This window comes from Anabrus simplex, chromosome 4 (genome assembly GCF_040414725.1).
Source record: "Anabrus simplex isolate iqAnaSimp1 chromosome 4, ASM4041472v1, whole genome shotgun sequence".
In the NCBI taxonomy this organism is placed as follows: domain Eukaryota; kingdom Metazoa; phylum Arthropoda; class Insecta; order Orthoptera; family Tettigoniidae; genus Anabrus; species Anabrus simplex.
Window position 1 is genome coordinate 2,318,590 of NC_090268.1, and position 17,141 is coordinate 2,335,730.

At 41.2% G+C, this 17,141-nt stretch overlaps 1 protein-coding gene across 1 annotated transcript in view; it reads right to left on the reverse strand.

Annotated features, from left to right (window-relative positions):
* Nucleotides 1-17,141, reverse strand: part of Sytalpha (Synaptotagmin alpha) — a 652,840-nt gene that overhangs the window by 160,246 nt on the left and 475,453 nt on the right. The window contains exon 6 of the mRNA XM_067146141.2: nucleotides 16,919-17,039. Coding sequence (XP_067002242.2) covers nucleotides 16,919-17,039 — 121 coding nt within the window. The remainder of the gene's footprint in view (nucleotides 1-16,918; nucleotides 17,040-17,141) is intronic.

Here is a 17,141-nt window from a genome sequence, read left to right on the forward strand (position 1 = left end):
AAATTATTGATTTTAGTGAAAGCATGTCTTGGCATAAGCAGATAAGTTTAGGAGTTTCGTGTCCCTCAAGATTTGAGAATTTCAGGTAGGGTCATTCCGAAAACTTCTATGATTCAGGTCGAGATTAATAACGAACCTGTATTGGGTCTAATTGATTCTGGGAGCATTGTCTCTGTTGTGAAATGTCTGGTATCGGAAAATGAAAAGTTGTTGTAAATTTCCCGAAATGGTAACCTCGAAACGTAATTATGTAACTGCCAATGGGAGTATGTTGGACATTGTTGGCTCTATTGTGGTCAATATTCGAATTGCTGAATTTACGTGGAAAATTGATTGCCTTGTGGCTTCTAAGTTATCGTGTCAAGTCATATTGGGTGCCGATTTTATAATTAAAGTTGGAATGCTCCTGAATTTGCAAGACAGAATATTTTCCTTTAAATTCTGCCCTAATCGAAAATTTTATTTCAATGATGTTTTAGGATAGGGTGGCTTGTGTATTGGATGAGAATAGTGAGGAGGGTAAGAATGATAAGTTGGATCTTGATCATCCGTCGGAGGAACTGGCTTCCGAAATTCGTGAGCTTTGTGCTCAATACCCTGAAGCTTTTACTGATCGACTCTGGTTAACTAACGTGCTCAAATATCATATCGATGTAACTGATAAAATTCCGGTAATGTCTCCTCCTTATAGACTATCTCCCCCTAGAATGACGGAGTTGAAAAAATAATTGAACAGTTGCTCAGAGATGGAGTAATACGACCTTCTATTTCTGTGTACTCTGCCCCGATGTTCCTAGTTGGCGGTTACAGACCAGTCGCTGATTATCGGGGACTGAACCGTAAGATCGTTCTACAGTCTGATCCCTTACCTGATTTACATACCTCTTTTTCTTGGTTCCATGGTGCTAATTTTTCAACTTTTGACTTTTGACTTGAATCAAGCATATAACCAAATACCCCGTGATGAAACTTCCATTCCTCTTACTGAATTTGCTACTGATTGGAACCTGTATGAGAACACGAGAATTCCTTTCGAGTTCTGGACGGGGGCTTTCGTGCTCACTCGCTTGCTGTGTTTGGTGATGTAACATTTAAGTTCGTGATCAACTATTTAGATTACCTAGTGTTGCTGTCTCCTTCCCAAACATCTAGACCTACGAAGCGATTGTTTATCGATCATATCGGACCCTTAGAACATTCTTCTCGTGGGAATACTCGTGCATACGTGTGCATTGATGCTTTTACCCGATTTTTTTAATCTTCCCAACCAGGTCTACAAATTCACAAACAACTATTAACTGTTTAAATTCCATTTTTGCTTCCTTTGGTACACCTAAGTTCTTTGTTTCAGATAATGCTAGTGGATTTACCACCCACACGTTGAAGACATATTTATTCGACTTGTGCATTTCACATGTCACTACTACTTCCTATTACCCAAACCCGTGGTATTCGGAGAGGATGAACAGCAATTTGAAAGCTTCACTAATTGCGTACCATTATTCTAACCAGTCCAAGTGGGATACTTGTCTACATTGACTGTCCTATGCTTTCAATTCAGCAACCCGCGAATCCCATGGTAAGACTCCTATGGGATTGATGTTTTGTTTTATTCCATTTTCACCTTTGTCAAACCTCCATCATATTGAGGAACTGTTACCGGACCTATCTACTCCTTGTGATGTCCGTAAGGTGTGGGATGAAGCCAAGGCAAATTTAGCCGTGTCACATGAGAAAGTACGGAAAACGTATGACAAGGGACGAAAACCCACCAAGCTGACGGTTGGAGATCAAGTCTTTCTTAAGTGTTACCCTATTAGCAAAGCTATTAATAAATTCTGTTCGAAGTTAGCTCCTAGGTTCCAAGGTCCTTGTACCATCTTGCAGTTTTTGAGTCCAGTATCTATACTGGGAAGTGACCCTATTGCCAAAAGGATAAGAAGTGTTCATCTCTCTCAAGTCAAATCTGCTTTATTTCCTATATAATTGTTGTGTTTGGTATAGGTTAATTCTAAATTTGGTTTCTTGAGGGTAATTGCTCGGTTATCATTTCGATTAAACATGTCGTCTTTTAAATTTGGAACATCACCAATGATGTTGTTCGGGAAATTAATGAATATGTGGTGTGGGGTATAAAAATGCTGTTTGATGCATGTGTATCGATGTTTAGAAGGTACTGTATCCTTCGTTGAACTGTACCCATCGTCTCAACCGTAGAAAATTAGGATTTGTTAAACAGTTAAAGGTTATCCTAACGAATTATGGTGGTGAAGTTATGTGTTTTTCATGTAACTATGAAGTTGCTTATCTTTCTTCGGTCTACATTTCAGTGAGCGAGTTAAGTCATTCTGGTTGTGTTATAATTACCTTTTTCTGAGGATAAATTTATATGGCTAACGAGCAGTGTTACCATTGACCAATTTGCGTATGTGTTTAATCTGACGAGTATGTGAAAGATGAGTTCTGCGCTGATTATCTATCGACTAAGGATTCTTAACCCTCGGAGTAAAGGTTTAATCTCTTAATTTTGATGATATGGGTTTTGATCCTTTGTTGGGAGTAAGGTGCGTGACGATATTGTGGAAGTTTTTCTGCAATTGATTGTGATTACATAGTGATCTGATGGCATGTGTTGTGGCTTGAAAATTTTTTCCGTTAACCTTCAGGGAATGACACATGTACTCTGGTGTCATTTATGTAGAGTTATATAATGGTGTGGTTGTGATGTTAGTGTTTATTAATTGCTTACGACACTTGGTGAGGCGGGGTTTTGCTTTTCTTCATGTTACCTCTGTGTTATTGAAGTATTAGCTGTGATTTTTTTATAGGTATCGACAACTCATTCTCTAGCACCTTAATTGTTAAATGCAACCTTCTGGTTCCTAGTGTAATGTCTTGTTCCCATACTTGTGTTCGCTTCCATAAACCATTTTTATGACATAATCATCAAAAACTGTCTTAGTATGTTGTAATGTTTCTAGCTTTGACCTACCTATCCTTAGTATGATATCAGGGAAATTGACCTCAGATATTTACATCTATCGGGGTCGAGTTCCTGATGGATAGCCTAAGTACGGTTTATTCTACCAATTCTAAGTTGGTTCTGAAGGCATCGACTTGCTATTGATTAGGGAGTCTTGTAGTGTTTTCTTTTCCAGCCTTCATAGTCCTATTGAGCATTTGTTATCAATCTAATTCCTTACTTGCCATTAGTGGTTACCGGTGGTGTATGATGTAGATTACTGCTCCTTTATTTTCCTGCGATCACCTAGTTTGAGGTAATTTTTTACCTTTTTAATCTAAGGTAGTTGGAGATGTATTTTGGGGTATTTCTATGGATTTGGTTTAGCTGCTGATATCAGATCATTGTATGCTCATATGTACTATTCCTAAAGACTTCTATCCTTCTCCTCCATGGTGTTTATGGTCATCTTGTATCGAGTTATTACCCCTTCTATCTTGGTGCTAAGGATGACGTGCCACCAAGAACAATCGTGCGTGGCATTGGTTCTGCGACTCATGACTTAGTCCGCTATATTTCATCACTGCTACAGCCAACATGGAAGACAGAACATCACATTAAAGATTCGAAACATTTCTTGCAGAAGTTACGTGAACTACGGGCGGACGAAGGTGACATCCTGGTAAGCTTTGATGTTACGTCACTTTTCACTAAGACACCTGTAGAAGAAACACTTGCTTACATCGGAGAATACCTGTCCGAAGACTTGACCAATTTGGCAGCAGTTTTTTAAAATCTACTTACTTCTACTACAAAGGGGATTATTACGAACAGACAGAAGGAGCAGCAATGAGTTCACCGTTGCCACCAGTGGCTGCTAATATTTTTATGGAACACTTTGAGTCTACTGCATTAAGAACAGCGCCATTGAAACCTAAGTGCTTCTATCGTTACGTGGATGACACACTTTCGGTATGGCCACATGGAAGGGAAACATTAAATGAATTTTTAGATCACCTAAATTCCATTAACAGTACAATCAAATTCCCAATGGAAGTAGAAAATGAAGGTAAATTACCTTATCTTGATGTGTTAGTATACAAGAAGAACGATGGTACACTAGGCCATGCAATGTACAGGAAACCTACACATTCTGAAAGATCCTTCATAAGTCTTCACATCACCACCCCTCCCAAAAATTAGCTCTCCTTCGAACGTTATATACTAGGGTGAATAATGTTGCAGACGATGATAATCGCTCGAGTGCAATGACAGAACTGACAACATCCATGAAGAAAAACGGCTATACATCAGGGGACATAACACGAGCTGTGAAGATCAAGGAGCCTAACTTGGATAGTACCAACCAGGACTACAGCAAAAAGAAAAAAGTATTCCTTCCTTACGTGGCAGGTATAACTGATAGAATAGGGTGCATTCTTAAGAAGTACAATATAATTCCTGTTTTCACCGCAGACCGGAAGCTCAAATCCCTGTTTCGACCAGTCAAAGGAAAACCACATCTTGGAACACCAGGTGTATATGAAATTCCATGTGGTTGTGGTTGTTCATATGTTGGCATGACAAAAAAGCTTGTTAGCACCAGGGTGAAAGAGCACATCAGATCGGTAAAGAATGTCGCTCTTTCATCCTCCACAGAGAACGCTATAAGTCAGTCTGCCATAGCAGAACATTTCTACAGTACAGACCATGAAATCCTCTTTGACCAGGCGCAGGTCATGGCGCCTGTAAAAGTCTTCTATGCTCGACTTGTGAGGGAAGCCATAGAGATAGAGCTCCGCCCAAATAACATCAACAGGGAAGACGGCTTCAAGTTATCAAATACATGGAGACCTGCACTGCAGTAATACATGCATAACACCACCATGGCACAGCGGGACGCACTCAAACTGTCGACAGAGGGCGATGAATCAGTAACTTCCCTCCCAACCACCACAGCACAGCGCCACGATCCTTGAGTCCAGTTAGTGGGGTAGGCCCTGGATAGTATGGATATGACTTCCACGTTCCTTAGGAGAATTTCTTTGCTCACTGTCGGAGGCAAAACTTCACATGCCCTGATGAAGGCAAATGCAATTTGTCTGAAAGCTTGGCTTTATTATTAAATAAATATGTATATAGTGGCTTTAATCCAGTTCATTTATTTCTTTATGTTAATACAATGAGCCACGAAATCTACGTTTGTTAATTATCATGTATTTTCATTCCATCTCGTTGCATTAGGGGAGGATGACCTAGTTGTTGGGCTCCTTTAAACAACAAACATCATCATCTACATCGTCATGATTAGTAGCGATAGTGGGTGGATCTATGTTGGTTTACGGGCTTACGTTGTCTGTGATTATTACCATTGCGTGAGAAAGGCCACGTCTGTGTTTAGCGACACCATGGGACCAGGTTGCTTGTGTTTAGTACCCACTATGTGAAGAACACCATCGGTTTGTGTTGTCACTGTGTGGGAAACAGTTGTGCGACGTACATTACTTCTGAGTAATACCATAATGTGTAGAACACCGCAATTCTTGTGATTAGTACCGCTACATGAGGAATACCATGCTATACGCTGACGCATATTTTGGACCTCTTTGTATAATGAGCAACATTGTGATTGATTCTGGAATTACTTTTAACTTTCAGTATTGTGAGTTGGATCCGATGATTATTTTCAATTCGTATTCGTCCATTCATTCTTCATCATGTTCATCAGTTCTGGTCAGTGGATGTCTTTACATGTAAATGTAAATTGTCATTACATTTCGTCTCATTGCATACTATTAGGCGCAGATGATCTAGATGATAAGACCCTTTAAACAGTAAGCGTCGTCCTCTTCATCATCACAATCATCATCATCATCATCACAGGTACACGCCTGCAATGCCATCCGACTGTTTGGGCACCCTTTACTGTGACGTGTGTTTCATTTGGTCTCACTCCTGCACGTCGCCGTTCAGGCTGTTGCATGTATATCACTTATCCTATTGCAATTTACTTTTATATCAGTTTATAAGGAAATAACGCATTGAGAATTATATCTTCTGATTATTTGAAATTCATATTCATTCTTTATCATCACTTTTTCTAAATTCTAATCAGTGGATACATTTTTAAATTTAATTTTAATTACATTTCGTTTCATCTCGTAGCATTAAGGTTCGATGACCTAGATGTGAGGTAAGCAGTGTGTATTCTAAAACTTCCGAGTACCATTTCACTCATTCTATGAGATGACGAGTCTCTTTATATGTCTACTTTTGTTGTCCTGCTCCATGGAAAAATGGTTAGCGTGCTCGCCTTTGGTCACAGGGGTCCCGGGTTCGATTCCCGGCAGGGTCGAGAATTTTAACCATCGTTGGTTAATTTCGCTGGCACGGGGGCTGGGTGTAGTTGTCGTATTAATCATCATTTCATCCTCATCACGACGCGCAGGTCGCCTACGGCAGTCAAATCAAAAGACCTGCACCTGGCGAGCCGAACATGTCCCGGCACTAAAAGCCATACGCCATTTCATTTCATTTCTACCTCTGTTAACTCTCCTTTCTTCTTTTGTCACCTAATGCTGTATGTTTTTAGCCGTAAAGTTGAATAATATGCATTATTGTATTTTTGAAGACAGTGCTCATTTTACCATGTTTTAATTTATGTTTGAATCACTTCATAGAAAATTAATTCGTCCATAAATACAGAGCTTCAGTCTATTTTAGCTAATTGTTGGGAAATCAAGAAGAACTATCTGGACTTTCTACTATCGTAATAGAAATATAAACGTTGTTGCCATCAAATACAGAATGCACGTTAGGATTCATTTGAACAAGCTTCATGAATTTTTCATCAGTAGTTGAATTATACGGTTTTTTTATCTTGTGAACTGATGACCATTTTTATAAAATAGTTTTACAATTGTGTAGTTTTATCTAAGCATTCATGGTTTCTATACAGACGCTTTTTTCGCACAACAAAGTTCAAGTCTCAGGACGAAGAACAGTTAGTGAAATGAGACGAAATCTTCCGTGCCCTCCTCTAATAATATTCATTGTCATCTCCTCCTGTCACAGAAGGCCAAGAATTCAGCTCCTTGAAGTACTTCTGATACTCACCAGATATATACTCGACCAGTCTCTTCAGATCATAAATTTCCTCTTCTTATTAGGTACCTTTCCACTTTGCATTGGCTATTATCGTGTCGACATGTCAGTTCGGTTTATTCCGAACAAAATACTACTGTAATGGCGTCTTGCCACTTCACTTGATATGTGTTTAATAGAACTATGTGTACGAGAGATGGCGGACATCTCGGTCTTCGTCACCGAAGGTCAAGCAAGCTTCTTGCTACCTGGGAATCTTTTATCTCTTTGACTGTTTTGGTTGTTGTTATTTTGAGGACTGGAAAAAATGGTTTCCCTGCAAACTGGAGCAGTGTTTCTTGACTTATAAGAACGCTTTTAAACGTTTTAAGTGCATCTGCAACTATCTTTCATTCACCGGTATGAGTCCTAGATAGCTCCAGGTATTAGTAAGTTTTTTCTTATTTTCGATATGCAATGTTTACTCCGTAGTAAGAACGGACTGTGTGCGTGTGAGTTTTGGTACTTGGTTGATATGCCTTTTGATTATGAGATGGTCCGGCGTATACTGTATATTTGTGCTTAGCCTACAAGTAATAGAAGGCCTGCCCAATAGCCACTCATAGCTGTCCGCCCTGTCGATGCTATTTTAGCCCCCAGAAGCGCTGCAATTCAACCTCACATGAACACCTCGGTTGCCGGTATTTCTACACGTTGTATGCTTACGGGTGACGTTGTATTGTTAAAATACGTCAATTATATTGCCGTGGTGTACTGTTGCATACCGTTTTGTAAACAAGGCTCTAGAAACAAAGTTCCTGGAACAAGTTTCTATGAAGTATCCTTGCCAAGAGCCAACTAGGGAATTATGGATTAAAGCGATAAGCAGACAAGGTATAGTACAGAAAATACGCAGACCATGTGACGGCAAAATTTAGGTTACTTATTATTATTGCTCCTGTTCTGATGATAATAATTTCCTTGTTCTGTCGTGTAGGATAAGTTATGGAACCTTAGTAACCTGTCCATCGTGTGCAGTAATTACTTTACGGAATGTGACTACAAACCTGAACTAAAGCTAAAGCGGTTATAGCCAGATGCGGTAGTAGTATAATTGGACAGTTCTGCCGCCTCCTCTTCCTCCCGCGGGAAATTTGAATTTTGGCAGGAAATTTGAATTTTGGCAGGAAATTTGAATTTTGGCGCGAGATTTGAATTTTTAAACAAAGCCACGTGCTTTTTGACAGCTGTCATCGACATCAACGCATCGCTAACCTCACTGCTGCCATCTTGACGGGCCTAAACCTCAGTGGTACCAACTTAACCTAACTAGCGCGAGGTAAACAAAGCCACGTGTTTTTTGACAGCCACGTGCTTTTTGACAGACAACAACGCATTGCTAACCTCAGTACTGCCATCTTGACGGGCCTAAACCTCAGTAGTACCAACTTAACCTAACTAGCGCGAGGTAAACAAATCCACGTGTTTTTTGACAGCCACGTGCTTTTTGAGAGACAACAACGTATCGCTAACCTCAGTACTGCCATCTTGACGGACCTAAACCTTAGTGGTACCAACTTAACCTCACTAGCGCGAGATAAACAAATCCACGTGCAGCTGTCATCCGCCATCTTTATTCCATAGAGCACAGTGCTGCCCTCTTTAGCTACTTACCTTTGAAATGTGGTGGCGGGTAATTTTTACGTCACAGCTGTCATCCGCCATCTTGCATTGCAAACCTCAGTGCTGCACTCTTTAGCTAGATACCTTTGAAATGTAGTGGCGCCAATTACAAAAATTCTGTATGCTCTTGTTTGGAAACAAACCTATGCGCTTTTTTGACAGCTATCATCCGCCATCTTTAATCCAGAGAGCACCGTGCTGCCCTCTTTACCCACTTACCTTTGAAATGTGGTACGTCACAGCTGTCATCCGCCATCTTGCATCGCAAACCTCAGTGCTGAACTCCTTAGCTAGATACCTTTGAAAAGTAGTGGCGGCAATTTGAAAAATTCTTTATGCTCTTGTTTGGAAACAAACCTATGCGCTTTTTTGACAGCTATCATCCGCCATCTTTAATCCAGAGAGCACCGTGCTGCCCTCTTTGTGCCGGTGGCAAATTCCACGTGCTCTTGTTTGGAAACAAACTCACGTGCTTTTTGACAGCTGTCATCCGCCATCTTGCATCACAAACCTCACTGCTGTACTCTTTAGCTAGATACCTTTGAAATGTGGTGGCGGCAATTTGAAAAATTCCATGTGCTATTGTTTGGAAACAAAGCCACGTGCTTTTTTGACAGCTGTCATCCGCCATCTTTAATCAATAGAGCACTGTGCTGCTATCATGCGGGTAATTTCATCAGCTGTCATCCGCCATCTTTAATCTATAGAGCACGGTGCTGCTCTCTATAGTAGCGAGCAATTTTAAAAGTTCTGTTAGCTGTCATCCGCCATCTTTAATCAAGAGAGCACCATGCTCCCATCTTTAGCTAGATACCTTTGAAATGTGGTGGCGACAAATTGAAAAATTCCACGTGCTCTTCTTTAGTAAACAAACTCACGCGCTTTTTGTCAGCTGTCATCCGCCATCTTACATCGCAAACCTCAGTGCTACACTCTTTAGTTGAAATATGGTGATGGATAATTTAAAAAGAAAAATTCTACAGCAGCCATCTCTCGACGCTAATTGCACAAGATGGTGGCTATACATGACTCCTTAAAGATGCTTATGCAAGATGGTTGCTATACATAGGTTCTTATGAGACTCCCTTGGGATGCTTGCGCAAGATGGCGGTTATACAAGGCTCCTTATGAGACACCCTAGGGATGCTTGCGCAAGATGGCGGTTGCTCTTATGAGGCGGCTTAAGGATCCTTGCACAAGATGGCTAGAGACGCCCCTAAGGATGCTTACGCAAGATGGCGGCTATACATAGCTCCTTACGAGACAGCCTAGGGGGTGCTCGCACAAGATGGCGGCTACTCTTATGAAGAAAGCTAGCTTAGAGGTTACTGGGCAAGATAACGGTTGCTGTTATGCATGCGGTGGAGAGCAAATTGAAATTCTATGTGCTTAATCAACAGAGCACCCTGCTGCCCTCTTTAGCTGAAATGTGGTGGTGGATAATTTGAAAAATTCTTTTGACAGGTGTCATCTTTAAACAATGGCGACTATACATAGGCTGTTAAGACCTTATCATTCTCCTCCTCCTCCTTCTATAGCTCCTCCTCCTCCGCCTCTTATGTCAAGGCATAGCTTTATATCGAACAAGTTTAAACCTGCATCGCGAAGGCAAGCGTGTGCAGCGATAACATTATTGTACATGTTTAGACTTGCGAAACATAAGAAGAGTAGAATCAAACGCTGTACTCGATACAACATGTGATCAGAACATTGATTGATGTGTTCAGAACGCAAAATAAGTTATCAAGACTAGAATCGAACACTGTACTCGATACAACACGTCAGGGGATAACTTTGTTCTAAGAAGATCAAATTGAAACATAACAAGACTAGAATCGAACACTAGACTCGATGTCGTTAACCTTAACATGTGATCCGATACAACATGTTAGGGGATACCTTTGTTCTGAGAACATTAGATTGAAACATAGCAAGACTAGAATCGAACACTGTACTCGATACAACATGTGATTAGAACATTGTTTGATGTGTTCAGAGCAAAAGTACAACTTCAATGATTTACCTAGTGTAAAAATCAAAAACACACACTGTGCACATATCGCATAGCTATCTCGCCTATCACTTGCCTAGTACGAAAATCAAAAACACACTGTGCACATATCGCATAGCTAACTCGGCAACACTTCAAATGATTTGCTTAGTGCGAAAATAAAAAATCTATACCGCGTAGCTAACTCGTTCACCGCACTGCTAAGACGCTTAGTAATTGCAAATACACTGATATATGTCATACGAAAATCAAGAAAGCACACTGCGTAGCCAACTCGCTCGGTCACTCGCTTAGTAATTGCAACACGACTAGAACACTGATACACGTTACTCTTTTTTTCTCGAAACACACACACACGGATAAGAATGTTGCGAGATACTACATACTTACATGTTTTTTAAAAGAAATAGGGGGTGAAAAATCATAAATTATATGTACACATGTTGTCTCCTCCAAGTTGTAAGACGAAATAGACGCAGTACTGCGAGTTTCCGCTATAGCTGGCGAACGGAAGTAGCATGATATCTCAGCAAAAAAATACGCGTGAGCTTAGCTTGCATACACGCAAGTCAGACACAATGATGGATACCGCGATTCAAATCCTGGCAACTTATGCCGTCAGGAAGGGCATCCGGCTAGATCATGTAATTACAGGTTATGACGATCGCGCAGGTCCCTCGCCTAGCATTTGCTATTTTTTACGGCTTCCGACAGTAGGAGTTCGAACCCGCTATCTCCCGAAGTAGCGAGAATGATTGCGGGTACAAGAGTGTTGAGAGTGATTCATTTGTCGGATGGAGGTGATAAGCCTTGTGCAGGCTTCTTCAGTAGGAGTAGGCTATGTGCCGGTACCGGGACATCTAGTTATAAAACCCGCTACAACAGATTTGTCGCGTATACTGCGATTTAAAATCCTATTCCTTTAACTTCAGGAAGGTTAACCGGTCGTAAAACTATGGTGTATGATGTAAGAGGCTAGATACTGATAATTTATGCGTCAAGAAGGGCATCTAGCTATTAAACAATAGTTTGTGGTGTGGGACACAATTTAAAATCTTGTTTCTCTCATCAAAAATAACACCCGGCTGTAAAATAAATTCTTGCAATTTAAAATCTTAGTTCTCGCGTTAAGAAGGGTATCTAGCAGTAAAACAGATTCTCGCGAGTTAAAATCTTAGTTCCTGCACCAAGAAGAGCATCTAGCTGTAAAACCCCGATTCTCGTGTTAGAAAGGGCAACTAGTTGTAAAACAGATCCTTAAGCCCAGTTCTTTGACGTCAGGAAGGGCAACCGGTCGAAAACAATAGTGTATGATGTAAGAGGCTAGATACTGCTAGTTTTGTGTCAGGAAGGGCAACCAGTCGTAAAATAGATTCTTGTGATTTAAAATCTCGCGTCAGGAAGGGCAACCGGCCGTACCGTAAAACAATAGTGTATGATGTAAGAGGCTAGATACTGCTTTTTAAAATCTAAGAAGAGCATCTATCTGTAAAACCCCGATTCTCGTGTTAAAAAGAGCATCTAGTTGTAAAACAGATTCTTAATCCGGTTCTTTGACGTCAGGAAGGGCAACCAACCGTAAAACAATAGTGTATGATGTAAGAGGCTAGATACTGCTATTTAAAATCCTAGAAGGGCATCCAGTTGTAAAACAGATTCTTGTGATTTAAAATCTCGCGTCAGGAAGGGCAACCGGCCGTAAAACAGATTCTTGCGATTTAAAATCTCATGTTAGGAAAGGGCACTCGGCTATAAAACATATTTTTAATCCCGACCCTGTTACGTTAGGAACCACATCTAGCTGTAAAAACAGGAGCTCCAAACATTTACAGTGTTAAGCTTTAGGAACAGGCTATGGGTTACATTTTTTGTTCTACAGCATAGAACACTATCTTTGAAGTTGTATCGGCGCAGTCAGTCAGAGTGAAGTGAGGAATGCATGCGTTGACTGAAACTGTACACTCATCTTCCGGCTGTAGTAACCTTGAACGAGGACACTGCGTGCTGATAAGCCACTTGTAACTCACGGAACGTTTTCTTAACCGTGTAGCATTTAGCTGGTGTAAGTTCCTAACATAAAATATTACGATTGTACGGAGAGGTTAAAACCCAGTACCAGCACATAGCCCACTCCTATCGAAAGAGCGTGCACGGCGCCGGCATATAGGCTACTCCTGTTGAAGGAGCCTGTACAAGGTTTAACACCCCCCCCATCAACAGCCCTTACTGAATGCTGGCTTTTTGCACACCCTCGAAACTGATTAAGAATGTAATATACTACCGTAGGGACAGGGTAAAACCCGTACCGGCACATAGCCTACTCCTACCGAAGAAGCCTGCACAAGACTTAACGCCTCCATCCGACAGATGAATCACCATCAACATCTTATACTCACAATCATTTTCGAATGAGTCTGTAAAAGGTTTAACGTCCCCATCAACAGCCCTGGCTTTTTGCACGCCCTCGAAACTGTCTAAGAATGCAATATACTACAGTAGGGAGAGGGTAAAACCCAGTGCCGGCACATAGCCTACTCCTACCGATGAAGCCAGCACACAGCTTATCGCCTCCATCCGACAGATGAATCGCCATCAACATCTTGTACTCACAATCATTTTCGAAGGAGCCTGTACAAGGTTTAACGTCCCCATCAACAGCCCTTACTTAATGCTAGCTTTTTGCACGCCCTCGAAACTACCTAAGAATGTAATATACAACAGTAGGGAGAGGGTAAAACCCAGTGCCGGCACATAGCTTACTCCTACCGATGAAACCTGCACACAGCTTATCGCCTCCATCCGACAGAAGAATCGCCATCAACATCTTGTACTCACAATCATTTTCGAAGGAGTCTGCACGAGGTTTAACGTCCCCATCAACAGCCCTTACTTAATGCTGGCTTTTTGCACACCCTCGAAACTACCTGAGAATGTAATATGTAACAGTAGGATCGCCCCCATCCGACAGATGAATCACCATCAACACTCTTGTACCCGCAATCATTCTCGCTACTTCGGGAGATAGCGGGTTCGAACTCCTACTGTCGGAAGCCGTAAAAAATAGCAAATGCTAGGCGAGGGACCTGCGCGAACGTCATAACGTGTAATTACATGATCTAGCCGGATGCCCTTCCTGACGGCATAAGTTGCCAGGATTTGAATCGCGGTATCCATCATTGTGTCTTACTTGCGTGTATGCAAGCTCACGCGTATTTTTTGCTGAGATATCATGCTACTTCCGTTCGCCAGCTATAGCGGAAACTCGCAGTACTGCGTCTATTTCGTCTTACAATTTGGAGGAGACAACATGTGTACATATAATTTATTATTTTTCACCCCCCTATTTCTTTTAAAAAACATGTAAGTATGTAGTATCTCGCAACATTCTTATCCGCGTGTGTGTGTGTTTCCAGAAAAAAAGAGTAACGTGTATCAGTGTTCTAGTCGTGTTGCAATTAATAAGCGAGTGACCGAGCGAGTTGGCTACGCAGTGTGCTTTCTTGATTTTCGTATGACATATATCAGTGTATTTGCAATTACTAAGCGTCTTAGCAGTGCGGTGAACGAGTTAGCTACGCGGTATAGATTTTTTATTTTCGCACTAAGCAAATCATTTGAAGTGTTGCCGAGTTAGCTATGCGATATGTGCACAGTGTGTTTTTGATTTTCGTACTAGGCAAGTGATAGGCGAGATAGCTATGCGATATGTGCACAGTGTGTGTTTTTGATTTTTACACTAGGTAAATCATTGAAGTTGTACTTTTGCTCTGAACACATCAAACAATGTTCTAATCACATGTTGTATCGAGTACAGTGTTCGATTCTAGTCTTGCTATGTTTCAATCTAATGTTCTCAGAACAAAGGTATCCCCTAACATGTTGTATCGGATCACATGTTAAGGTTAACGACATCGAGTGTAGTGTTCGATTCTAGTCTTGTTATGTTTCAATCTGATCTTCTTAGAACAAAGGTATCCCCTGCCATGTTGTATCGAGTACAGTGTTCGGTTCTACTTGTTTAGTGATCTGAACACATCAATCAATGTTCTGATCACATGTTGTATCGAGTGCAGTGTTCGATTCTAGTCTTGTTATGTTTCAATTTGATCTTCTTAGAACAAAGTTATCCCCTGACGTGTTGTATTGAGTAGTGTTCAATTCTAGTTGTTTAGTGATCTGAACACATCAGACAATGTTCTAATCACATGATGAAGTTAACCACATCGAGAACAGTGTTCGATTCTAGTTGTTTAGTGATCTGAACACATCAATCAATGTTCTGAATCACATGTTAAGGTTAACGACATCGAGTGCAGTGTTCGATTCTAGTCTTGTTATGTTTCAATTTGATCTTCTTAGAACAAAGTTATCCCCTAATGTGTTGTATTGAGTACAGTGTTCAATTCTAGTCTTGTTATGTTTCAATCTGATCTTCTTAGAACAAAGGTATCCCCTAACATATTGTATTAAGTACAACGTTCGATTCTACTTATGTAGTGTTCTGAACACACCAAACAATGTTTTAATCACATGTTGAATTTAACGACATCGAGTACAGTGTTCGATTCTAGTCTTGTTATGTTTCAATCTGATCTTCTTAGAACAAGGGTATCCCCTGACATGTTGTATCGAGTACAGTGTTCGATTCTAGTCTTGATCACTTATTTTGTGTTCTGAACACATCAATCAATGTTCTGATCACATGTTGTATCGAGTACAGCGTTTGATTCTACTCTTCTTATGTTTCGCAAGTCTAAACATGTACAATAATGTTATCGCTGCACACGCTTGCCTTCGCGATGCAGGTTTAAACTTGTTCGATATAAAGCTATGCCTTGACATAAGAGGCGGAGGAGGAGGAGCTATAGAAGGAGGAGGAGGAGAATGATAAGGTCTTAACAGCCTATGTATAGTCGCCATTGTTTAAAGATGACACCTTCCAAAAGAATTTTTCAAATTATCCACCACCACATTTCAGCTAAAGAGGGCAGCAGGGTGCTCTGTTGATTAAGCACATAGAATTTCAATTTGCTCTCCACTGCATGCATAACAGCAACCGTTATCTTGCCCAGTAACCTCTAAGCTAGCTTTCTTCATAAGAGTAGCCGCCATCTTGTGCGAGCACCCCCTAGGCTGTCTCATAAGGAGCTATGTATAGCCGCCATCTTGCGTAAGCATCCTTAGGGGCGTCTCTACCATCTTGTGCAAGGACCCTTAAGCCGCCTCATAAGAGCAACCACCATCTTGCGCAAGCATCCCTAGGGTGTCTCATAAGGAGCCTTGTATAACCGCCATCTTGCGCAAGCATCCCAAGGGAGTCTCATAAGAACCTATGTATAGCAACCATCTTGCATAAGCACCTTTAAGGAGTCATGTATAGCCACCATCTTGTGCAATTAGCGTCGAGAGATGGCTGCTGTAGAACTTTTCTTTTTAAATTATCCTCCACCATATTTCAACTAAAGAGTGTAGCACTGAGGTTTGCGATGTAAGATGGCGGATGACAGCTGACAAAAAGCGCGTGAGTTTGTTTATTAAACAAGAGCACGTGGAATTTTTCAATTTGCCGCCACCACATTTCAAAGGTATCTAGCTAAAGATGGCAGCACTGTGCTCTCTTGATTAAAGATGGCGGATGACAACTGTCAGAAAAAAGCACGTGAGTTTGTTTCCAAACAAGAGTACGTAGATTTTGCCACCGCCACAAAGAGGGCAGCCTTTCGTTCAACTTTTTCGTTTTACACTAAGGCCAATTTGGTATGGGCAATTCTGCCCCTGCAATGTATTTATGTGTTTCTTAGGAACGGCGAGCAATTGATGCATCAGTACAACGGTGTGTAAATACTTTAAGTAGGGACAATCGATAGGTTGTATGTGGGCAATTAAAAATTGAATATGATATAGCTGGAGCGCAGACTCCTACAAGTGTGCCCTCGAAGAGCAAGGGCAATAACGCTCGTTTCCATGTAAATCAACCAATCCGTTAACTATTGTAAATTCTGAACATTTTTTCGGAGCTCATACCCCCCCCCCCCAAAGTTCTTTCTTTTTGTTGTTGATGATGAGTTGTGCACTATGAAGAAGAGGTAGGGTGTTATTCAAATCGTGAATCCTACACCTAGCACTTCCAGGGAGTCTCTCTTCTGCCTTGGGAATGTGCAATATACTCCTACCCATACCTGGATTGAGAGTCCTTTTGTGGATGCGAGTCTGCCAGACATTCGTGCGGTCAGGTAGCAGACGGATCTTGGCGTAGGGGTCAGCAGTGCCGCTGAAGTCTCTCGCTTGTAGGTCATGGGCCTGCAACAAACAGTTCACAGCACCATAAGAGGAAAGATCGCCCTGAAGATGATATGGATTGCGAGACCTACAGAGTATGTAATTTTCACTACCTCCGATAAC